Genomic DNA, 26,113 nt, shown 5'->3' on the forward strand with positions numbered 1-26,113 from the left:
TATATCTATACACTGATTCATCATTAAGACAGAAAAATAAAATCTGTTGTTCCCAGACAGCTAGCAACAGTTTTAAGGGAAAATGCCTTTATATATGAATTCATTTATCTCCCTCCCTTTCCCCTCTCTGTTTATCTTGAAAGAAAAAAAGGTTTAAAATTACTTATGTATATTTTCAAATAAAAGTGCATAGACCCACCTTCCAGATTTCTGCATCTGCATATAAAATACTCCATTTATGTAAATGTCACTAAGGAAATTAAGTTGGAGCTCACTGTTTAAGGACAAACTTTTAAAAATACTGATTATGTATATATGCATCTATTCAGGTAGGGAAACTAGAATTTTTATATCGATATAACCTCCTCTATATAATTTCCACTCGTAATGTGGTTAAGCATTATACTTTTGAGGAATATTATTTTACCCTCAGTTGTTTTATAGTATGCTTTTTTGTTGTTTTTTTTTTAAGACTATTTGGTGTTCATTTAAGAAAATTTGGATATTATGAAAAATGTATTAAGAAGTTCATAATGAACAGATACCTATCAATTAGAGATAATTTCTGTCAGTATTATCCACATTTTACTTCATTCAGAATCTCTTCTCTAGCTATCAACATGTTTGTAATAGTAATACTGGGGTCATAGTCTATACAAATTTTTATAACACTTTTATTCACTAGATTACATTTTCCAATGACATTATATTTTTTGAGAAAGATGATTTCTCATGACATAGTAGTATTCCACATAAGGATATATTCTTTCTTAAATCACCTCAATTTAAAATATTCATTTGTTTCCAATTACTTTTATTATTACATATATTGTGATAAATATATCTGTGTACGTCTTTATTTCTTTAGACTTAGAATGATTCACATTTAATAGATTAAAGGAAATTCCAAGGCTTCTGATATGTTCAGCTTCTAACAATTATGGCTTAAATTTGAATTAAGTAATGTAATATGCATTACTAAGTAATTCTCCAGTCACTTTGCTATAAGACACCATAAAACAAATCACTTGAAGTGTGTGAAGTAACGCCTAGGGAAACTTAACTTAATTTTCGAATTATAGAAAATTATTTTAAGAAATCTAGAGATAATACTTGCAGTTTGAAACCACAGAGCTGAAAATCACTTCTCAATAAATAATTAAAACATAAAGAATAGTATTAGAGACTAAACCATTTTTTCTTACATGAGGAAAAGGCAATCTCATGATGGAAGCTATCACTGAACTTTGAAACTGGAATGCAGTAATTCTCTCAAACATTAATATACTAACTACATTTTCAAATGTTCATAAAATCAAGAGACAAGATATTCTAATTGCTTCGGACAGACAGTGCCAGGAGCAGTCAGAGGGAAATGCATTTGCTGAGACTGAACTGGGAACTTGCCAGTATTTACCAGCAAGTTCCCCAGCTACACACAAAGCCAAGAAGAAAATGTCTGCCCCTAAGGCTATGGTACAAATGTGCGTCCCCTTAAAATCCACGTGCTGAAACCCTAATGCCGTGTATGCTGGCTTTAGGTGGGGCCTTTGGTAGGTGTGTAGGTTATGAGGGCGGAGTCCTCAGGAATGCGATTAGCACCCCACGATGCGCCCTCACCCCTCCCACCACGTCAGGACTGGGCGAGAAATCCACAGTCTGCCACCCAGAAGAGCTTGACCTGGCCGGCCCCCCAGTCTTGGGCTTCCGGCCTTCAGAATTATGAGAAACAAATAAGCCAGGCAGGCTGTGGTATTTTGTTCAGGCAGCTTGGCTAGACTAAGATACGGTCCCTCAAAGCACCCAAGTGGGAGTTTATCAAAGTTTTACAAAGGGAACGGTGCTACAAAACAAAGCTAGAACACGGCCCCAGAAAAACTGCCTTTGGAGACAGAAATACAAAGATGATGTTTGCTGAGTACAGGTTTCTGAAGCTGTAAGGATGCTGAGAAGTCATTCAAAAACTGAAGCAATGTCTACATGAACAACATGGGGAGGTCTGACTACATCAGCTCAGCTAACAGGTGAGTTAGCAGCAGGCTATGTTCTGAACGACTCTTCTGAAAAGCTTTGTTTACATGGATAGAAACTGATTTTTTTTTTTCAATAGGTGAGAAAGTTCATTTACAGAAATCAATTTCCTTCCACCATTTAAATGGTGAACCACATTTTACAACCTTATTAATATTAGAGTATTATTCTAAACATGTTTGCAATTTAGTGGCATAACATTGAGGCACTGTGCAATAAAAACCTTATTTCAAATGGTAGGAAGGTTTTTTGTGTGCATGTACGTGCTTTTTGTTTGTTTGTTTGTTTGTTTTGTTTGGCTATTTAACAGACAGCAATATCTATGAATACTTTTTAAGCTACTATTATAATATTGTTTCTGGAAGACACATTTAGCTTTTCAGTATGGAGTGATGGAGTAAATAGGCAATTAGAACTTATAATTTTAACTCTTCAAATCAGAAGACAAATCTGTAGGTCAGTGTTTTCCCAATTATGGGTTGCAGCTTGTTTTTAGGTCATGAAATCATTTAGGGGGTTATGGCAATTTTTTTAAAGGAAGAGAAAAAAGATTGAAAAGGAAACACCGAAATTATGAGAGTGCATTAAAGAACAAGGCAACTTTTATTTCATGAGACTTCGTTTCAGTGGGTATGGAGTATAAGATAAAATGTTTTCTCACTGTTTTGATCAAAATCATTTCAACCTGGAGAATGTTATACTAAATGCAATAAGCCAGACAGAGAAAGAGAAATGCTGTATGATCTCATTTATATGTAAAATCTATGAAAGTAGAATTCATAGACTCAAAGAGTAGAATGGTAGTTGCCAGGGGCTTGCTGTATATTGGTCAAAAGGTACAAATTTTCAGTTATGAGATGAAAAAGTTCTGGGGAATCTAATATACAGCATGGTGATTATAGCTAATAATATTACTTTGTATACTTGAAACTTAATTATACACTAAGTATTCTTAAATATAAAATAAAATAAGAGGGGGATCTTCAGTGTTCTCACCACACACACAAAAGATGACCATGTGAGGTGATACATGAATTAATTAACTTGTTAGTGGTAATCATTTCACAATGTATATATATATTAAAATATCACATTGTACAGCATTTAAAAATCACACTGTACAACCTAAATATATACAGTTTAATTTGTTAATCACACCTCAATAATGCTGGAAACAATTCAGGTACTCAAAATTGCTTCTAGGTCCACCTTTGCCATGATGATGGATATGAAGGTTAAAATGAAAATAACTCTCAGAGCAAACAGATGTTATCCATTTGACCCTTTCAGCACCTGCTTTTGTTTTCTTTTACCCTTATTCCTAGAAGAAGGTAAATATACATTCACCAATCACTAACTACTGTTCCAACTATAAATAAATATAGTGGAATGTTTCATGCAAGTTTATGTTGCGAGTGAACATTTTCACTAATAACCCACTCTGCAAACTCAAGGTTACTCAGAGGTTGATTTTTACAAGTCAGAGTCAATGACGAATGAGACAAAAATTAATCACTGTGTGGAGGTAAAAAGTGCAAGGAGAGGGTAAATAATATTTCGAATAGGCTCTAACGTATAGGATTTATTTTGAATTCATCACCAAAGAGCACTGTTGTCCAAGATGGAATACAGAGACTTTTCAACCAGATGAGTTACCATTATCCTAGACTACAGAACTAACTATTTAGAAGTAGTGTTCACGTGTGTACGTGTGTATGTGAAGAACAAGATGTTATTAATAAGTGTTTCCCTCTTCTAGATTTTATGTATCTCCTACATTTTTCTGACCAAGCGATTTCAAAAAAGAGGCAAAATAGGACTGACATGCTTCAGTGCTCGTGCTGTTGATAAACATAGGGTAGATACGGTTCTCAGCATATCTTTCACATTGTTGGTTATGGAAATTGAAGATGATTCAAAGAAGTAGAAAGGTACCCCATGCTCTTGGATTGGAAGAATTAATATTGTTAAAATGGCCACACTACCCAAAGCAATTTACGGATTTACTGCCATCCTTATCAAATGACCCAGGACATTTTTCACAGAACTCGAACAAATAATCCTAAAACTTATGTGGAACCACAAAAGACCCAGACTTGCCAAAGCAATCCTGAGGAAAAAGAACAAGTCTGGAGGCATGACCCTTCCAGACTTCAGACACTACTACCAAGGTACAATAATCAAAACAGCATGGCATTGGCACAAAAATAGACATACAGCTCAATGGAACAGGATAGAGAGCCCAGAAATAGACCCACAACTTATGGTCAATTAATCTTCAACAAAGGAGGCAAGAATATACAATGGAGAAAAGACAGTCTCTTCAGTAAGAGGTGCTGGGAAAGCTGGACAGCTGCATGTAACTCAGTGAAGTTAGAACACTCCCTCACACCATACACAAAAATAAACTCAAAATGGCTTAAAGACCTAACAATAAGACATGACACCATAAAACTCCTAGAAGAGAACATAGGCAAAACATTTCCTGACATAAATTGTAGCAGTATTTTCTTAGGACAGTCTCCCAAGGCAAAAGAAATAAAAGCAAAAATAAACAAATGGAACCTAATCAAACTTATGGCTTTTGCACAGGAAAGGAAACTATGAACAAAATGAAAAGACAACCTACAGACTAGGAGAAAATACTTGCAAATGATGAGACTGACAAGGTCTTAACTTACAGAATATACAAACAGCTCATACAATTCAATATAAAAAAACAAAACAAAACAAAACAAAAAGCCAATCAAAAAATGCACAGAAGACCTAAATATTTCTCCAAAGAAGACATACAGATGGCACATGAAAGGATGCTCAATACCACTAATTATTAGAGCAATGCAAAGCAAAAGTACAATGAAGTATCACCTTACCTTGGTCAGAATGGCCATCAGCAAAAAGTCTGCAAATAATAAACAATGAAGAGGGTGCAGAGAAAAGGGAATCCTCCTGCACTGTTGGTGGGAATGTGAACTGGTGCAGCACCTATGGAGGACAGTCTGGCGGTTCCTTAAAAAACTAAAAATACAACTACCCTATGATCCAGCAATCCCATTCCTGGGCATATATTTGGAAAAGACAAAAACTCTAATTCAAAAAGATACATGCACTCCAATGTTCATAGCAGCACTATTTATAATAATCAAGACATAGAAGCAACCTAGGTGTCTGTCAACAAATAAATAGATAAAGAAAATGTAGTATATACATACAGTGGAATATTACTCAGCCATGAAAAGAATGGAATATTGCCATATGCAGCAACAGGAATGGACCTAGAGATTATCATATTAAATGAAGTAACTGAGACAAAAACAAATACTATATGATATCACTTACATGTAGAATTTAAAAAATAATACAAATGAACTTATTTACAGAACAGAAATAGACTCACAGACATAGAAAACAAACTTATTGTTATCAAAGGGGAAAGAGGGGGAGGGATAAATTAGGAGTATGGAATTAACATATATACACTACTGTATATAAAATAAACAACAAGGATTTACTATATAGCACAGAGAATTATATTCAGCATCTTGTAATAACCTATAATGGAAAAGAATCTGAAAATGTGTGTCTATGTAGACACACATTATATATATATAAAACTGAATCACTTTGCTGCCTACCTGAAAACCAACACAATATTGTAAATCAACTATACTTCATTAACAAATGAATAGGGTAGGTATAATTCAGAATTATTTCCCTTTCTTAGAGGAAACATTAGTGTCCTGGGCTAATTCATCTTTCTAAATTAATTATTTTCTCAGTGTTGCTACTTACATTAAGTTATTCATACATTTAACTGAATTTGAAATGAAAATTGTATTCTATGGGCTTTGTATGTACTGCAGGATGAATGAATATGTTGGATTTCTTTGTTCTTTCCTTTATTTTTTAATAAGCCCAGTTTAAATGAGTTCGAGATACAACTTCTTAAAGTATATGCGTATACATTTGCTTACTAATATTTCTCAAACTTGAGCAGTGATAAATGATAACGTCTTAGTTTCCACCATTGTATGGGGAAAAAATGGAAATCTTTAAAACAAATATTTTCATTGGGCTGCATAAGAAACTATAGAAATGTTTACATTTCACATTTGTCTTCCTCAATTTGTACAGATTTTTGGCTACATTGACAAAAATGTCTAAAGCCCACTTTTATTATATTTAAGCAAATCTATTAAGGTAAATTAGCTGTTGCATACTAGATTCCTTTGTTCATTCTTTTTTTTTTAAATAAACACAATTTAAATTAGATAGGAGTATCTTGGAATCCTAGATTAAACCAAATTAAATTAGTACATGTTTACTGACCACTATTCTTAAACTCCTATTCTTTTAGTTATAATGGTTCCTGTTATATGGAAAACCACCAGGAGGTTGGATTTGCTCAGCGAATGCCAGCAGGGAGACCTTCTGACTTACACTTTATGTGTTTAGGCATTAGAAAAGAATCATTAATCATAACAGAATCCAGTGGGGAGATTTTCAACCGTGGTAAATATTTGTATGTGCATTTGTTTTATGTGTTATTCTGGTCACTGCAGATAATTTCTATTTGCTCTGTATCTCCCCAGGTAAATTTATCCTGGGAAGTAGTGATAAAATACAGGGATCCATCATTTTGTCTCTGAACATTCAGGGCAAAAGCAAAACTAACAATGCAAACATAAAGTAAATATCTAGGTTTTTCAAAATAGCTTTTGATTTCAATAATTCAGATACACCTCTGACACATGGTTCCCATGTCTTCCCTGAGTCCTTGCCAGTAACAGTCCACACAGCACCATGCCTACACACAAAGCCGATTGTACGGAAAGACACATAACCTTGAGCAGGAGATACTCGGTCAGTGAACACTAGTTCTTGGAGCCACGGTGCTGAACTCTACAAACAATCCTGGAGCATCCCTTAGGTTACAGGTGCCGCTCTATACACACATATACAAGGGCGTGGTCTCTGCCTTCAAGGAGCTGATGGCATAGAGGGGAAATGAGATGGACCCAAACCATACAACGTGCTAGACACTGTCAGACCTATGCATATGGCGTCGTGAGTACACCCGGACTACTGAGCAATCAGAGCCAGCAGTTACACAGTTGAGCGTTCTGCTAAGAGCTTCTTCTCTCAGTATTTGATACATCTGTACTAGGCGCTCAGGAAATGTTCTTTTTCTCTCTGCCTTCCACTTCTAAGGAGTTCTTTACAAAATAAAACATCTATAACAAGGAACATCCAGAGAAACCTGGTGAATTTTTTTTAAGTATTTATCGGTTGCATATCATCAATTATTTTCTTTGTTTGTGATATCTCACTTTGCAATTTCAGCTTTCTTTGTACCATATTAATCAAACAATATTCCGAGGTCACTAAGTTTGTTCAAATAACATCACCAAAGTCTCAGTGTATCATACCAGTATGATGTCAAAGTTAAAAAATGACCCTACTTAGCCAGGCAGTCTTCCCTCAGTTGATACATACCTCTTGTCCTTCCTCTTTGTACTCCCACCCCCTTAGTTTTCTGACCATTTGCACAAGTTTAGCAAGATCCCTTTGAAGTTTTAATTCAAGCAGCTGAACATACCTTTAAAGTCATAATTAAATCAATACAACCCCATTACTAATAGTAAAAGGTATTTTAATGCCCATAAAGTCAAATGATACTAAGTACTCTTATGTTAATAAAATTTTCTTTGTTTTTAAACATACAATATTAACTGAGAGAAACAGCCATCACTAGGTTTAAAATGAACTAGCATTGGTGAAAAATGGAAGATTTCAGTCCTCTAAGACGGTCTTGACCAACCTTCCTCCTCACCCACCCTTACCCTCTCAGCAAGTTTTCAAGTTTCCCTTTGTCAGTCTACACTCAGGGCAGCCAAGAAGTATCTCAAAAGCCTGAATCCAAACATAATCACGAGCATGTGATCCCAACAAAACAAAAACACAACCTTCGCCCTGGAGAGACCAATAGCAGTTTCCGGAATGAATACTGAATAGATTTCACTGACCTGAGGAAATATCGATTTGGCTCATCTTGGTCTGCGTGACGTTGACGTGAACACCAACTTTGCTTTCGGTGAGGTCAATCTCCACGTAGCCCAAATTATCCGCAAAATGACTGAAAAGCAGAAGACCATTGGGGTTCCAAGTCCTGAACTGGAAACTAACTGATAACAGGTCCTGGTTAACCCGTCCGGGCACCTCCAGGTAACTGGTGGCATTGAAAAAGACAGGTACCGTGTAGGGCTCCACACAGGAGAAACTCAAATTTCCCTGTAAAACAGAAGGGCGTACGTTGAGGAAATCTAGAATGAAATAAGCATCTATATAAAACAGTAGAAAAAGCTACAGTTCTACAAATTTCCAAGCAGAGCTTGAGCTGGAGCTTGTGTGAAACTCTCCCATGCAGCAATCTGACACAGACTCAGCAGCTGGACACCTTGGCATGGAAGAGGCCTCTCTGCTCTGGCTGACAGGGTCTAGCAGATGGCCATCAAGCTGAGGGTTCACACAAGCACCGTCCAACATGGAACTGACAGTCCGACACACTGATGTGATGAGCTGGCCATGGACTGGATGTACTCCTGTGTTATAGGACTGAGTGTGGACCACTGGACTTTCTGAAGATGGCAAAGAGCTGCTTCCTCCCTCCGCCATTACTGATGATGTGTGAGCCACGGAGGAGACGCCACCGCCCTCTCCTGGATGGCCTTGGTCACGTGTTTATTACTACATTATTCCAGTATCAGTGGGAACTAGGACCACTTGGTTACTATTTATTACAGTGATATCATGGCACAAATATTGTTGGGTTTTGTCCCCATACCTAATATATATGAATTAACATTAACTATTTAGCATCAGCATAATTGTGATTATTTCAGATTATTTTGTTATTCAACTTAAAATCCCATCTAAATTCCCATGAGGCTTGCATGTATCATAACGCATTAATGCTTGTGGAAACAGTGACATGAATGTACAAAATGAAAAAAGAACTTGCAATAATTAAAGCTTACTCCTTCCCCATCACACTCCCTCTTCCTGGTATGAAAAAAGTTGACATATTATACAGATACATTGAATTTTATACTCTAATGTCTTAAGTATCTTCCTTTTAAAGAACTAAAAATCTACATTTTCTTCCATCTTTTTTTTTAATCCCAGCATAGTATCTTGAATACGATTTGAAGACATTTTCACTTCATCTTTCTTTCTTTCCTTCTTTCTTTCCTCCTTCCTTTCGTCCACACCACATCATTTACCCCTAGAGGCACAGCTCTTCCATTTCAGTACATGAACCATTAAGCCTAACGTAGGCTGTCCCCCGAATTAATATTCAAATTAAATTTGCACTGTACCTTCGCAGATGATTATTTTAAAATACTTTTCCTGATGAAAAGAGCTGCTGATGCTTCATAACTGAAATGTTGTGGTAGCCCATATACCTGTGTCATGGGGACTGTCTCCCGGCAAAGTTAAAGCTCCTTTCTAAGGCTGACCCTGGAATCAACATACAAGGGACTGGGTGTGTGTGTGGAGGGGGTGCGAGATGAGGGCTGAGTCAGTTTCACTGAAATATCAGCACCTGACGTCCTTGAAAGCAGATTCCCTGCATGAATATTTGCCGTTGAAGAGCTGCCTGCAAAGTGCCTCACTTGCCTCTCTACTGCCTAAAATTTTAATCCATACACATATTTTGGTGTAAAAGCCTTTTTTATGTCTGTTCATTCTATTTTAACAAATATAGACAAGTCATGCTTTACTAAATATCTTTGTCATTCAAGTTAAAATCACATTTATAAGCATGATATATTTGGCAGTGAAGCTGGTTTTGGAATGAGTCTCCGTAGTGCAATTCTCTGAAGTTTGGGCACCTAATGGGTCCATCCGAGGATCAACGGGGAGGTTCAGGCAGAAATAACACTTGACCTTTTCTCAAAGATGCAAACTTTCCAAAGATGGAAAGACTACTATGATGATTTGGACTCTGTGCCCTTCTGTCCTAAGCAACAATTTCTGAGGAAACAGGACTCTGGCGCCATTTTATCCAAAGCTTAATATAGCATATATATAAGTACTGCTCTAGATGAGAAATAACACAGCGTGAAAGGAGACATGACCTCGGGGATCATATACTGTGAACCCACAACCTAGGTTTGCACTCATATTCAGTCACCTTGCAAAATCATTTTCTCAGGTTAAATCTCAGTTTTCATCTATAAAATGTTCATGATCATACCTCCTTTGTAGCGTTATTCTTAGGTTATCATATATGTACCACGCCGAGCACAGCGCCGGTTGCCTATATATGGAGCTGTTATCCCTACAGTTGATATATGTACGAGAAAATTTCACCAAAGATCAGTTTTTAAGTATTAATATAAATTCATCACCATTTTAAAGAAAAATAATTAGTAAAGAAAAATTTTGCATTAAATTAATATTTTTTTAGTTTCTTATATATCCAGCCTGAACTCTTGTTTATTCATTAGGTATTTCCATCCATCCAATAATTTTATGAAAGCCCTAGGCTCAGACCGGGGGTAACGAGAGCAGCAGAATTCTTTCAGACACACAGTGCAAACACTCATGGTATCACCTACTTCCTCTGGCCCCCAGATATACGGGTCTCTGGAATCCCAGCCTCTTCCAAATGATACTTTGGGGTTGAAGCAGCTTCTGTTCCTGCAGGATCGTAGGGAGCTCACATTCCACTTTGTAAGCTGCCGTCTTTTACGCGGTGTCACAGGGAGGCAAGTGTGCTAGAGAGTCCCCTGATACTTCGCTCTCCTCCTTGAAAGAACTGGACCAGGAAACACTCACACCAGAGCCAGGAGACCACTGTGCGCTTCTGAGTCACAGCGTTCACTCTCCAATGCAATCACTCTTTACTTAATTGCATAATATTTAAGTATGCTTAGAGCTTTGACAAATAGCTTATTGATTTGCATATTTGGATGAATTATCTTTGGAAACAGGGAAGTAAATAGAATAAAGTTCCTGCTTTAAAAACTCTTAAAATACTGAATTACATCGTAAACAAGAAACGCAGAGCTAGACGCGTTGGGACACTTGGAAACATGATGCTAACAATTTAGCAGCTGCTGAAAAGCTGGCGTGAAACCTGCTCTGAAGTATATACCTGGTCCTCTGTCGTGGGGAGCCCACACACCCTGCAGCAGAAATTCTGGGCCCCTCTGAATAAAACTTACTATTTCAGGTTAATTTAACTCAAAACCCAGTATCTATGCTCAGAGTATATTCAGTACCTCCACATTTTTCAGGTGACACTAAAGTTAGTTTTGCATGGTTGAGCCCACCACGAGGACCATGATAGATGCTACGGTATTGTTCATTAACAGTCCACACAAAACAAAGTCTTTGATTTCTCTGGGAACCGCTACTTTGGGGGTGAAAGCTCTTACCACATTTGACGGCTCCAGCTTCTTCCTTCTCGCGAGATCAGTGATGTTGATGCCATTGTAGTTAATGCTTTCCATGCAGCCTCTGAAATTCTTTCTGCTGCTGGAGCTTGGCTTGCCAGAGAAGGGGATGCCTCCGAAGGTGATCTTTGAGAAAAAGAAAAAAGGTAAACACACTGTGTTGACTTAAAGAAAAAATAACAGCATTCACAATAAATTAGACGACTGCTAATTCAGCTAGGGTCGGTCACCTTGACCTCAGCCCACAGACACAGACACTTTTCTTCCTGCCCCCCAAATCTCTGGCATAATAACTTACGTTGTTCCTGAAGAGCATCCTGACTGTCATTCATTCTGACAATCAGATTATAACTTGAACAAGAAGAGGCACGACCCTTAGCATTTGCACCACCCCGAGGACATTTTATAAATTTCCCTGAGAAGGTTTTAAAAGATGTTACATAGCAAACATCTTTTTGTTACATAATATTAAAAATACAGTTTTATGTTGATCGTTCAAAGACATACCACCAACAAAGGCTTTTGGTCCTCATGAGATAATCAGCACTAATATCTCAAGTTTATAAAACTTCAACCCGAAGCAAGGAATACTGTATTCACTCATCTTAGACATTGGAGTCGAATGACCGGTAGTGTAGATAATTCATTAGACTTATTTTGAACACAGAAAACGGTTCAAAAAGTCTCATTACTCTATCGATTAGGAATATCTTTGGACTCAGAGGCTGTAATTTGAGAAGTACAGACTTAAAAATATTCCAGGTCTCCTAAATCCAAAGGAAAAAGGTCAATGCTCCTCCCCGTGACTCTCAAGCTACTATGACCGATGAAGATAGAGCATGTATTTTCCCACATCTCTTTGGTCAAATTACAGTACTGAAATATCAATTTCATATCATACAAATTATACTTAATTATGTGTTGCCAATAATGGATTTTACTGCTAACTGTGAATGAGCAGTTAATGAATCTGCTATTGTAGCTGTAATATCAAGATATATAATCTAGATCTTAAATTTATATTAATTATTATTCGGTTACCATGACCAATTTTTCTTGCAAAGTTTAAAAAATGAAAACAAAGTAAGACATATTTCAACGTCAATACTTCATATTCGATACATAAGACAGAGATCTTTGGGTTCTAGGAGACACAAATTATGTTTCTGTTATTCAGTGTTTTGCCATTTTAAACGCTTAACTAGTTTTTTTTTGGGGGGGAAATGTACAAATTAATGATGATTTAGGAGACAGTATAAACCAAAAAGACCTCACTTAAAATAAAAATAATTGTATGAATAATCATTAGCTGAATATATGTCATTTACCATAGAGTTTATATATGGGAAGAAACAAGAAAAACTAATAATAAATACATTGAAAGGAATTAGGAAACAACAGAAGAAAAAATAGAGAGCACTCGAAAACAGGTTAGGGAAATATTCTCAAGTGGTGTTGACCTGAACTGACTAGGTGCTATGTACATGCACTTAATGCCAAAGGTGAGAATTACTGATACTTTCATGGAGTGTTGTATTTCCTGCCCACGATTTATTTGATCAAATTCTGCTCCAGTTGATAGTAACAAGACCTTCTATGCTTAATGACATGCAGCGTCACAGTGTGAGTAACAATACTAAATGTTAGTTTAAAAGTAGTGTTTTACTCTTCTCTGTGCACAGTTTCTTTATCTGGGGACTCTCATTTTCGTTTGGGATGATGATTCAAACACTCCTTATGGTTTCTCTGTGTTTGACAGCCCTCGGCACGTGTCGTGTCCCTTACAGGAGGTTCCCCGGCGAGGCGTCGCAGGCTCAATTTACCAGATTCCTTACAGTTAAGAGACGTGGGTTCCAATCCCAGTTCCTAATCTACCTCATCATTGGATATTAGGATTTCCCTTCTTTCTGGTTATGGATTCTCACCAATAAAGCACAGTGGCTGGACCACAAAATACCTTCTGATATTGTACGTATTCTCACAGTATAAAACTATTGCATTTGTTAGACTAATAATCAGATATTGATATGACTCATATGAGTGCCTCATTAATGACACTGCCATTCACTGACAACCGGACTCCAAAAAAGAACTGCACCGATCCAAGAGTTTACAAAGTGTGGCAGAGACTACTAGATGCCTCCGAGTATCCTTTCTCCCACCTTCTTTAAGAAAAAACATTGCTTTTCAGCGGGCACATGCTCTCCAGCCAATACATGGCATTGATCAATCTCTTTAAATAAATTTCGGTCTCATGAGATTTAGGTGGAAGGGCTGCGTGTGACCCTAAGAACTATACCTAAAAGGGGGGAGCTGTGGGGTACAATCTCCTTCACTCCCTTCCCTCCCACTGGCTGGAATGCAAGATGGAATGTGAGTGATGTGCAGAGGGGATGGAGCGGCAGCAAGAAAAAACAGACTGGGGTCTTGACAACCATGATGCCGGCATTCGAGCCCAGGGCTACCTGCCTACAGGCTCCTTTTCTATGAAAGGAATAAGCACACATCCCTTACACGCAGTCTAACTGATATATTCGTGATTTACATTACTTCCTGCTACCTCCTCACATAGCCCTGTGAGCAATGTGCTCTTATAGTCATGTTATAGCAGGGGAATATAATTTCTCCACTGACACACAACCAGTAAGGGGCAAAAAGGGATTTAAACCCAAGCTTTTTCACTCTGGTTTGAGCCCAGGCAATTGATTACCTCCAAAATTCTAACCAGTTTCTCAAATCTTAGCCCAGTTCTGCAACGGACAAGGGGGAGCCATTCCTCTCCTCTCAAAGCAGAGTTTATCGCAAAGGCGAGGGCATGACATCAAGTGCATGCGTCTTGGAACACGGATGAAGAGTGGGGAAAAGCCGGGACAAACTGCAGGCTGCGGTCCTGCCCCGCGTTTTCCCTGGCCAAGAGGAGGAAGGATGAAGCGAGGTGCCCCTGAGCACTGCTGCCCCCTCCTCAGGCCACCATGCAGCTAGCAGCTTGACCGAAGTGGTGACTGGGTCACCGTGTGGTGTAAATGGGCGACCGAGAAGTGAGGGAGGCGAACTCTCCAGGCTTCTCCCCACCAAATGCCCACTTCGAGCTACGACAGAGGAACAAACTCGTCTTCTGTTGCTTCTTTCATGATGTAAAGGTCTGGAAATGAGGACAGGGATTATTCAACGAGCCCTAGTGTTATGTACCTAACCCCATGGTGCACTGTATCCTGCTCATACTGGCTCATGAGAACTGACGGTTAAAGTCATTGTGAAAAATGAAAATATATAAGCTTTAAATTAAATACACTATATTAAACAAAAAATTAACGACTACTTGGAACTCACCTCTACATTTTACTATCATGTATGCTCTTGAGTTTATTTGCATTATTGTGTCTATCTGATGGAAACACTGTATAATGTATATATTTGGTCTCTGTCCGCTATGTTCCTAGCACAGAGCTCCCAAAATCTCTGCAATTTCCTGAGTGAGAGGTGTGTCTCTTGTTATTCATAACAAGCCCATTGCTTCAAGGAGATGTATATAAAACACCAACAGATCCACTCAACTATACTCCCTGAGTTTCTTTAAACAAGTAAGCAAAGAGAATCGCTATATATCAAGGTAAACATGGAGAGATACAAAAGCAGGACCAACCATTTCATTACAGCTTACGCCAGCAACTGCGTATCTGAGAAAAGTAATCAGGCAGTGGCTTGACGAAGTGAAATGAGTTGAGTCTATCCTGATTCTTTCTTAGTAAACTTAAATTTCTTCCTATGTCTCTCTGACAAATACATCTCAAGCATTTCAGTCTACAGGTGAGGTTCTCCGACGTGGTATTCTACACAGATGGGCTTCAAAGTGTCCACGAAACTGCTGACCCAATGGAAACCACTGTGTGTCTGCGTGAATATTCATAGATTTCATCACAAACTCAGTAGGGTCTATGACCCCAAATTTTTAATTCTGGTTTTTGAAAATTGGAATTGTGTTTGCCCATTGCTAATGATCCAGGATTTCTCACCTCTTCTACGGTACTTCAAAGTTTATTACTGGAGAACGAATAATTCATCTTTAAATTCTCTCATACAGTGGGAGATAAAGTCACATAAGCTAAGATTTATACTAATTCAGAGAAGGTAGACACTTCTGGGATTTTCACAGTGTTTCCCTTTCAACAATCATTTCTGATTTAAAGAGACGTTTTTGGAGGGGCAGTTATTTCCTGATAACCTTACATTTACTTGAATGCTGATAAAGTTTCCATCGAAGTTTACATAGTATGTTCTATTCTAAATTTCTATTAAGAAATGTATGTAATGTATCCATATTACAGAAAACTGGAAACTATTTAAACGTATAAAGAAAGTAGAAAACATAGTTGTATATGCTGACTTTTTCATTTACCATTTTATGGTGGGCACATTCTATGTTCTAAAAGAATTATGTATAGATATTGGTAACACACATACGTGTATATGTCTATATCTGCAATTTTGAAACTGGGGGCCAAGGCACACTGAGATGGTGCAGCAAACTCATAGGGGTGTCCCGGTGATGAACACCTTCTTCCAGAACTTTCTTCCCTATTTATGAGTAACATTTTTGATCGACATTTTAAGTCTGAATTGCTTTCCAAATAATTTATTAAAAAATTTGACACGCCTACCAGTATATTATGAGAATACATATATTTTTACTGAACCAATATGATCATTGATTATTTTTTAATATCTGATCATTTGGAAGATGAAAAAAATCCTCTTACTTATGGACAATCTCTTCAAAATATTCTGTATTTTTATTTCTTTTATGACAATTATATTTGAGAAAATAGAACTTGTCAAAAGAACTGTCTACAGTCAAAAATCTATAAATGACTTAATGTAAGTCAGAACTCAGGATTTCTTATTCAACATTTTGTAATAAATATCAGGCAATCCTGTATACATAATACACTGTACATTATCGAGAACAAGCAATTTATAATTAACTACCAATGGAAAGATTACAACTTACATTTATTCTGGACTTGTTAAATGGCCCTGATAATATGATAAATGGTCCTTCTCTTCAAATATATGTTACTTTGGTACCAAGATTTTTAAAATATTTTAAGTACTCATTATTAAAAATTTAGAAATGTGTAAAATGACATATTAATAACTTAGGTTATGAAGTTGCATGTTAAGTTCTCTTTGGAGAATAAAAGGAAAATGGTGTAGGAACGTATATGGTTAGAAGCACTATGCTGTACACCAGAAATTGACACAACATTGTAAACTGACTCTACTTCAATAAATATATATATATAAACAAAAAAAAACCCCAAACAATAAATACGACAGTACAGCAGGAAACTGAGGCAGCCGCTTGGCGCCACAGTTCGCACATCCTCAAGCTTACCTCATAGTCCAAGTCCAGGTAGTCGAACTCCCCGTTGGTGCGGAAGTGTTGCACGCTCCTGTCCAGGGTGAGGTTGATGGTCCGGCCCTGGCGCTCAATGACCACAGAGTGCCAGTGGTGGTCGTCCAGTAGACTTCCTGTCATCACGGATGTGTGGCCATATATGGGGCCAAGCTGGTTGCTTCCTGAGTCACACGAGTGGAAAAGAAGGAAGGCAATGACGTCACGACTCTGTGTCAAAGGAGACCTTTCGTTCACAAAGTCGTGGGTGGACGTGCCACCAAAGCTCTGTCCACGGAAGCTAACATGGGAAACCAGCATGCAGCTACACTTTCCAACAGTTTTATGTTCAAACTACATAAAAGCTATTAAAGATGGAAAAATGTCTGCTTCCTTAAAAAAATGAGCTTTCTTTTCGCCCCTCAATTCTGCTAAATTTGGTAGATTCCTTATAAAGTCAGTGTCCCATGGGCTCTGAAGCCAGCATGCCTGGACTCTGATGCTGCCTCCACCACTGTCTTGCTCCATGAACTTGGCCAAGTTGACAATTCTGCAAGCCTTTGTTTCCTCATATGTAAAAAGTGAAAAATAGTAGTGCCTGCTTTACAAGGTTGCCATGAGGATTAAATTAATTAGTACATGCAAAAAACTTTTACACTTCTTGACATATAGTAAATATTCATCAAAAGTTACCTGGTAATTTTTTATTATTACCATTATTATTATTATTTTTGGTCAAGAAAATGCAGCATGGCAATTTTCAGATTTTTTTTTTCATGACTCCAAAAGCCATAATCTTCAGCACAATGTAATATTTAATGTCATGGAAAATTTACTCAAGTTCTACTTTAACATAAAAACTTGCAAAAATATACAAGCAGCATTAATCCAGTTTTGAAGTAAGATCTTCATAACAACAAGACTATAAATAAGAGTGAAAGGTTGCGAGAACATGTGATCGTTCCTGAGGTCATCTCTGGACGCTGTTTACATATTCTATATACAATTTTCTATTTTGTCTAATCAAGTGCTGCTTTTTACGTTCAGACAAAAACTAAATGCTGTAAAGGTATAACCTTGTTTCAGAATAAACAGCATAATGGAAAGAAGAGAACAAACGACTGACTGAAGAATTACGTTATTTCCATTTTTTCACATTCGGGATGCTAACGATGCCTACGCCCCACATTCCTCTGTAGATTTCCTAGATGAAACTGTCTTCCCTTTTGGTGATGAAATGAAATGCTGATGTGTGATTGTGACTGTGTGTGTATGTACATGGGGGCTGGGAGAGGGGCAGAGAAAAGAAAGAATTAGTTTAAGTGAAAGGCTGCATTCAGTTTCATTGCTTCAAATTTCTAGACTAGAACACTAGCCGCAGCCAGACGTCCCTGGTATTTACGTAACGGCATTAAGAGCGATAGCGGGGACCTGAGTGGGTATATTTCCATGGCTGTCATAAATTCCAGACAGTTAGTGAAACTCTAAGTAAACCGCTTTCCCGTGAAATGGTAATGAGCTTGTCTGTGAGGCCGTGTGATCAGTTTCTGTTTCACAACAGTAATGTCACACTCACACCAAGCACGGTGGCTTTTAAAGGCAAGTCTTTGTTTCATTTTTTTTTTCTTTAAAGGAGAAAGGTTTGAAAAACTAAACTTCTTTAGATAGGATCCAATTGCTCTGAGTGTGTGTGTGAGTGTGAGTGTGTGTGAGTGTGTGCAACCGTGCATGTTGTTAAAAAGCACTTACATTTTGTTTTGTGGTTTCTCTTCCCCCATCCCTCCTTACTCGCTACTGACCTTATTTCAAAACTTATTTCGGGCTATTTTTCTCCCAGGTGACATATGAATACATGTTCAGTATTATAGATGGAGACTATTATAACGAATTAATATGTAAAACATTTATGACTCATTTCTACCACTAAAGATAGTATGGTCTATTTCCTTCCAGACTTATATACATACATTTAATTATATACATAATTCTATAATGCATATAATTCATATACATAATGTGAAAATATTGATATATTCTTTACAGTTTTTCTGAAGTTTTCATTTAATGCTATACAGTATTTCTCACATAATTAAAATTATTCATAGACATTTTCAATACATATCAACCTATTTCTATACATTAAGCTTCTTTTCTTTCAATTATTGATTTTGTAATTAATATTGTAAAGTAAATCCTTGGACTTAAGTATTAGTTATTTCTTATTGTTTCTTTATGATTATCATACCAAAATATGTAGACAATTTAAAATATCCGAAGATATATTATCAAATTATTTTCCTGAAATATTTTTTTGTCACATAATTCACCAATACTGGTATTATCATTTTTAACATTTACTTACTTGAAAAAATTGGAATCTTATTGTTTAATTGTGCATTTCTTTTATATAGAGTTTGGCTGACCATTTGGTATTTATAGAATATTTATAATTTTTCTCCTATGAGTTGTCTTTTATATCCTTTGGCAATATTTTCTCTTAAAGTCTTAGTATATTCTCATAAAGTGGTATGAATCCTTATTCATGAATGATACTAAATTTCTATATTTGACATTTTCCCAGGTTTTGGCATGCATTTTAATGTTATGATTATTTCAATATAAACATTTAAGTATTTTTGTGTAATTAAGTAATTGGCTTTTTTGGATAATTTTTGGTTATAGAAACTATTATTTCTATCAGATAAGATTTTAAACATGAAAAGTTTTATAATAAAGGATAAATCTTTGTAGACACTATATCAAGTATATGAACCAAAAACACTAATTGAAGTTGTATTTTTAGTATAATACTGATTTTCAAAGTAATGAAAGTTTATATGTGGGACACAAGCCATATGCAAGAATGCTAGAACCACCATATTGATAAGGAAGGCATATAAGCAGGATCTGTTTTTGTGTTTTAATCTTTGCTTTTGTAGCTTTCCATTGGGGTGCATTTATCATGTGAATTTTAGTTATTCATATATTTTAGATCATAAAATCTTTATCAAATTCTAAACTCACTACCGTAGGAAAAATGTGGACTATATGATGCCCTTCAAACAACTCTTGCATAAATCCTAAAATTTTTAGGTAAGCAAGAGGACTGACGTACCGTTAATGTACATGAATTATAATTCTGAACGTCAGTTTCTGTGTTGTGGATCTTCCCTTGAGCTCTGAGTAAATCTTAGCGACATTCAACATACAAACACGTGTAGTACTGTCCACTTCAAAATTACAAAAACCCAAAACACAGCAGTAATTCTTTCGTTGAGTTCATCTCATTCTCCAGCCAACATTTCATTCCTCATTGACTATATTTAAAATATTCATTTCCACACCTTTCATCTTTTCTTAACCTAAGACACAAAGCTACTGTCATTTCTATTCCATTGACAGTATATCAACAGTAATCTCTGTGTTGCCAAACAGTGACCTCATTTGTCTGTCTTCTGCTTAGGTGACATTTGAGGTGAATTCAACACAGCAGCCCACAGCAGACTGCCTCTTTCCTTCCCCAGTCCCTTTGATGCCATATGTTCGTATTTCCTTCCTATATTCCCTGTCCACTTCTCAGTCTCCATGTAGCATGTCTCCTGTCAACCTCATGCATGCAGCTCCCTAATAGAAATCTCAACTTTGATGCCTGATAGGCAACTACAATGCACCTATACAAGCAGATCTCGACAGTTCCTCTATTAGAAGAAAGTAATAATCCTCTATATGGAGGAAACTCTGTAGAGAAAATAAAGCCTTCTGTATTTCTGAAAATAACACTAATGTCCATTTGGAGCTCAAGCCATTCCCTAGAAATTATCCTTTATATCATCTCTTTCTTACATCATATCCAATTTACTACAAATCATACTGAATTTAGCACCAAAATCATCTCCCATGTGTACCTATTTCTCTTCATCTCCACTGACAACTACGTCCTACAAGCCAGTGCCACCTCTCACTTGTACTAGGCAGACATCTGGCTTTGACTATCATGTTGATACAAGCATTTTTTTCTTACAGAAGTCTCAGTACATTAAAAAAAAAAAAAATAAGATCATGGTGCCATATAGTTTAAAGCCTACCAATGACTCCCCATCCTTAAAATAATGTCTAAGCCTTTCACCACACCCAATAAGATACTACAGCATTTGGAACAATCTCCAATTTGGAATTTCATCTTCGATCCTACTTGCTCTCTACGTCTATCCACACCGGACTTCCTGCTCCCTGGGCATGCCATTTGTCTCAGTGGTTCCTTCCTCCCAATTGCCTTCTCCCAGACGTTTTCAGGGATAGTTTTTGTCATCACTGAAATCTCAGTGAGAGGAGTTTCTCCTCGGAGAGGACTTTCCTCACTATATATTCTAATGTCCACCCCTCTTGCCTGTGCTGTATCCTCTATCATATTATTCTATTCATTTGATTTCCTACTATTCATCATTACTGGAAGTCATTTCCTTTGATTTAGCTATGTTAAAATAATAGTAATAGTAGTAACAGATAACACAGTGCCCAACTCTTCCACTGCATCATGAACTTCACGAACTCAAAGACCTTCTGCATTTTTCACCCTGTATCCCGGGTGCTAGCACACTGCCTGCTTGGTACACGTGTGTAATACATAGTTTTGAGTGGATAAGTATTTCAATATATACCCACCACGATGAATTAAAAACAGATAACAAAATGTGAACTATTTTTATAGTTTGCATTTTTAAGGACTAAAGACCATGAGCACTTAGCTAATGGGAATATTCACACAGGGAAAGAATGGGGCCAAAAGTCGGAACATACCTAGGTTTAAACTGAAGACCAGCTTGGCTTTTTTCAGTTCCAAAGTGATATAATCCCCTTGCTGGCCTTCCCCGTGCAAGATCACCCCTTCACTCTCAGAGGTTTTAAATTTCAAGGCAATGACGTCTTTCAGAGTTTTCATCTTCTTGTTTCTGAATCTATACGGTAACACAACATGGCCGTCAAAGTTGATAACATCAGCCCCTAAAAGAAGAAATAAACAGTTTAGTTATTGCGTGCTGCCAGCCAGTGTGAGGTATACCCTCTTCCAATGGGCATTTGCACAGAACAAGTGAGGAAGAAGTGTTTCTTCCTGAAAACTCTGCAGTCCTGGGTTCTGGTTCTGGTTCTTTCTCTGGTCTGTTGTATGTCCTGAAGTGGACTTTATGGGATGTCTTCATAAAGAGTGATCATAGAAACCTTTTTCAATATAAAATCTTACTTCACTTGTAATACTTATAAATTCCATCAATGATTTCTATGCTTCAAATGTTTAACTGGGGGAGTTTGGAGTTTACTTGAAAAGAGTAAAATATTTAATCCCTGAGATACTACAAGATTTTAATATTTTCCTTCTTAAATGAGGCTGAGTTTTCATGATTTTCAATATACACTTTGCTCACCGATTTTCTTTTCTTTGACATCACACAGTGGAGGATCTTGGAATGCAAGGCTTGTGGTATACTCATTTTTCTAATGGTTTTTCTATTCTACTACATTTTCAGTAAACTTTATGGTTGTACCCACAGTCTGCAGTTAATTGAACTTTAAGAAGCCTCTCACCATTTGCTCCCAGGCCCCATATCTGTCTCAGATTTCTTGTTGGCCCCTTGCCTTTGGAATGGAGAGTGGGGGAGCCGATGTTTTTGACTGCATTAAACAAAGACGTCCTTACACATGTATGATGAGAAGGACAAAGACCGAGCTGATACTATACTGGAGTAGTTCTCACGCTATTTTAGGGAACGCTTCACTGAAAACATGAAATTATGTCAACTTTTAAGAAGTATGAACAATTCTGTCGCCCACCTCAGAAACAGGGGACAGTGGGCAAGAGTTTCATAGCTGCTAGTTATTCATACCAGAAATAGAAAAGGAGATGGTTACATTTATTATGCACGGTTGGCCAGTGGGGATTGCCAACCCATGAAATGGGTCAAAGATGAACTATAATCATTTGGATCAAATTTTAAGTACGGAGAGAAGCTTAGCTACCACAATTAGATCTTTATCATTAAAAATGTCTTAAAAAGTCATTTAGTTTAGCTTTTAATATTGAACTGTAGAAAATCCAGTTAAATTGGATAGCTCTAACTAGCCTAGAATTATAAACCTGGATGAAGCCAGCCTCTCAGTTTGGGGCGAGGTCATGCCAAAGAACCCATGGGGAGACACTGGAGAAAAAGAACGGCAAGTTGAAAGGCTGTCAGAGAAATATCGTCTCACCACGTGTCCTGGGCCTCCGGTACTTGTTAACTTCAATCAGCAGGCGGAATACTTTGGATTCCCTGTCACAAGGCCACCCCACCTCATAGCAGCCTAGGTGAAGGTACAGCGCCATGAGAACTACGTTCACCCTTTCTGTGTAGTACTTCCCCGTATAAGTCTTGCTCTTAACTAACTCTATAGAGTGAATTGCTACGAAGACAGTTATTTCAAACATTGCTTAACAGCAAATCTAAGTTTTCCTTTCAACTCATCAATGGATTTTGAATGCTTTAAAAAAGATTTACTCTATGATCCCAAACATTTATGCTTTTAGATTTAGAGAACTGTTGCATTCTAAAAAGTTCACAAAGAAAAATATAACTTCAAACTTTGTTTTAATTCTTATAGTCAATTCGTTACTATAAGACTTTATAGAGTCATAAAAAGACTTAATGAACAGAATTCTGTTCTCAGATTGTGAATCACAGAGGTTTATTTCACTATGGGGGGAGGGAAAATATCAGCTATTAAATTTTGGCTTCTGCCAACACTGCAAAGCCAATTAGATTTTTAGCTTAATCATCTATACTGTCACAGCTGAATTCCAATTGCAATATCTTTATCATCTGTGATGAGAGATAAAACAGAGAAAAAGTGGAATGTGATTATCAGATCCCAGGTTGAATTTATAATCCAGCAGTTGGCAGAAATTACTTTTTGTCTTGAAAACTACATAAACAAAAAGTCAGGAGGAGGGAGTAAATTCTGAATTCTAGAAATTAATTTTGTAGTCAATTTCACATCAATGACAGTTGAGAAACAGACGCATCATTGTTTTATACACCTTCAATATATATTAATTGACAAAAAAATATTCCCCATTCATCTCTCAGGAAGTAAATGTTCCTGGAGGTTAAACAAAGGAGAAAAAAATCACGTCTCTTATATTTTCTCCTAAATCAAAATCTACATTCAGTTCCAGGTACAGAAGAGTGACTTATGTGAATGTTGATGCCTTTCGTCTGTACTCTGAGGGCAATGGAAAAAGGGCCAGGAAGGCTGTGCATAGTTTATTTCTTCAGACAGCTCTAGGATACTAACAAAAACATAACGGAATGTTATTCTTGAGGACCAAGCCTCATCTTACAAGTGGTCAGTGGTCAGTCGAGATAAAAATACTCTGCAAACCACATCCCTTATAGCTCAAAATCCAAGCTATTTTTCTAGGAATGGGTTAAATGCTTGCACAATATCAGCATGTGGGTAGAGCTGGCTTTGAAATTACACAATTCCTAGAAATAATCTATGATGTATAATTTATACATAAACACACACCACACACTTTTAAGAGAGTTGGGGATATTGTAAAATCCATCAGAGTTTAGTTCTATTTCCTGCAGATATTTAAAAAAAAAAAAATTTCATTTGACATCTAATAATACGTTGTGCTTATTTGGGGACAAGCCACCTTTTTTTTCCCCCTATTACCCTGATTGCTTTTCACTCCCTAGAAAACAGTTTTCTGTGCAGTGATTAAATATGTATGGTTGAACTGTTTAAGCAATCTGAACAACAATATGGCTAGTCAAAAAGTGAAGGCAAAATCATAGTGCTTCCATAATTTTGTTTCTAACAATAACTCAGAGAGCTGGTAATGTGCCCAATTCATCAAATCCTCCTGGTAGAGAAGGCTTTTTGTTTTTTTTTTTTTTTTAATTTCATTGTTACTTAGTCTTTACATTCTGAATTTGGAGATACTCAGATGAGATATTTTGGAAAAGTGTTTATCATCTAAAGATTTTATTATTTTAAAAAGCAACTTTTTTAAAGATTTTTTTACTACAAATGTAATACATGTTTATTGTTAAAAAGAAATTAAACAATATGGAAATATAGAACATACAAAGTGAATCCCAAACACTAGAAATCACCAGTGTCAATGGGTAATAGATTGGTGCGTATCTTTCTAGATTTTATGCATCTACCCCTCTATGGAGTATGGAATAATCTACACATTACTGTACATGTGTGTGAGTGTGTATTAAAAAGAAAGCAGAAGGGAAAGAGAGAGGAGAATGTTATTTCATTTAGGTATGGCTCAAACTGTACAAAAACAGCCTGAGTTTTAGGCAATTACTATATTTATAATGTAGGGAAATTGGAGGTTTAGCAAATTAATGTTTTATTGACCTTCATGCACAAAGGCACTTATATAAAGTAAGAATGTCTATAAAAGTAAGAATGTCTAAAACTTGAAATGTAATTTATCCTATTTATTTGAAAAAAAATTTAAATATATTTGAGCATAGTATCACACACACAAAAAACAAATTAGTGCTTAGAAATTTTGATTTCCTGTTTTCTCATGTTTCATTTTCTTATAGAAGATCTGAGAATAATAGGAAGGGTTAAAGAAGAAAACTAAAAGGACATAATTCTATTTTCATGAAATAACCACTGATAACTTACATTTCTGATCATTTAAATTTGTGTATATGTAATTATATATGTACGTACATAGATACACTTAAGGATCAGACTCCAAATAGTTTTGTTACTAAACACTGTGGGGGTTTTACATCTCATGCTCTTTTTTTCTTTTTTCCAAAACAGGATTTTAATTAGCTAAAAATATACCACTGTTTGGATATCCAATTTCTCCAATAAGAATTTGTTCTTGTGGTTTTCTTTTCAATAAACTTCTTAATTTTGGAATAATCTTTGATTTAGAGAAGGTTGCAAAGATAGACCTGAGTTCCCATATCCCCTTCACCCAGCGTCCTCTAAGCTAACATTTCACATAACTGGGTACCTCTGTCAAATCTATGCATAACGTAGCCGTAACACTAGTCACTGAGATGCAGACTTTATTTGGATTTCAGCAGTTTTTAGAAATGTTTTTGTCTGTTTGTTTTTCCTATTCCAGGATGCATTCCAGAATCTCACACTGCATTTAGTCATCATGTTCTCCTGTCTCCTCCAGCTCCTCCAATCTGGG

At 36.6% G+C, this 26,113-nt stretch overlaps 1 protein-coding gene across 3 annotated transcripts in view; it reads right to left on the minus strand.

The window, feature by feature from the left end:
* Positions 1-26,113, minus strand: part of CNTNAP2 (contactin associated protein 2) — a 1,833,097-nt gene that overhangs the window by 997,242 nt on the left and 809,742 nt on the right. For all 3 annotated transcript variants that reach the window (XM_064487267.1, XM_064487269.1, XM_064487268.1), the window contains 4 exons: positions 21,688-21,891; positions 16,891-17,075; positions 11,478-11,621; positions 8,058-8,322 (listed from right to left, as the gene is read on the minus strand). In XM_064487267.1, coding sequence (XP_064343337.1) covers positions 8,058-8,322; positions 11,478-11,621; positions 16,891-17,075; positions 21,688-21,891 — 798 coding nt within the window. The remainder of the gene's footprint in view (positions 1-8,057; positions 8,323-11,477; positions 11,622-16,890; positions 17,076-21,687; positions 21,892-26,113) is intronic.

This window comes from Camelus dromedarius, chromosome 7 (assembly GCF_036321535.1).
Source record: "Camelus dromedarius isolate mCamDro1 chromosome 7, mCamDro1.pat, whole genome shotgun sequence".
NCBI lineage: Eukaryota > Metazoa > Chordata > Mammalia > Artiodactyla > Camelidae > Camelus > Camelus dromedarius.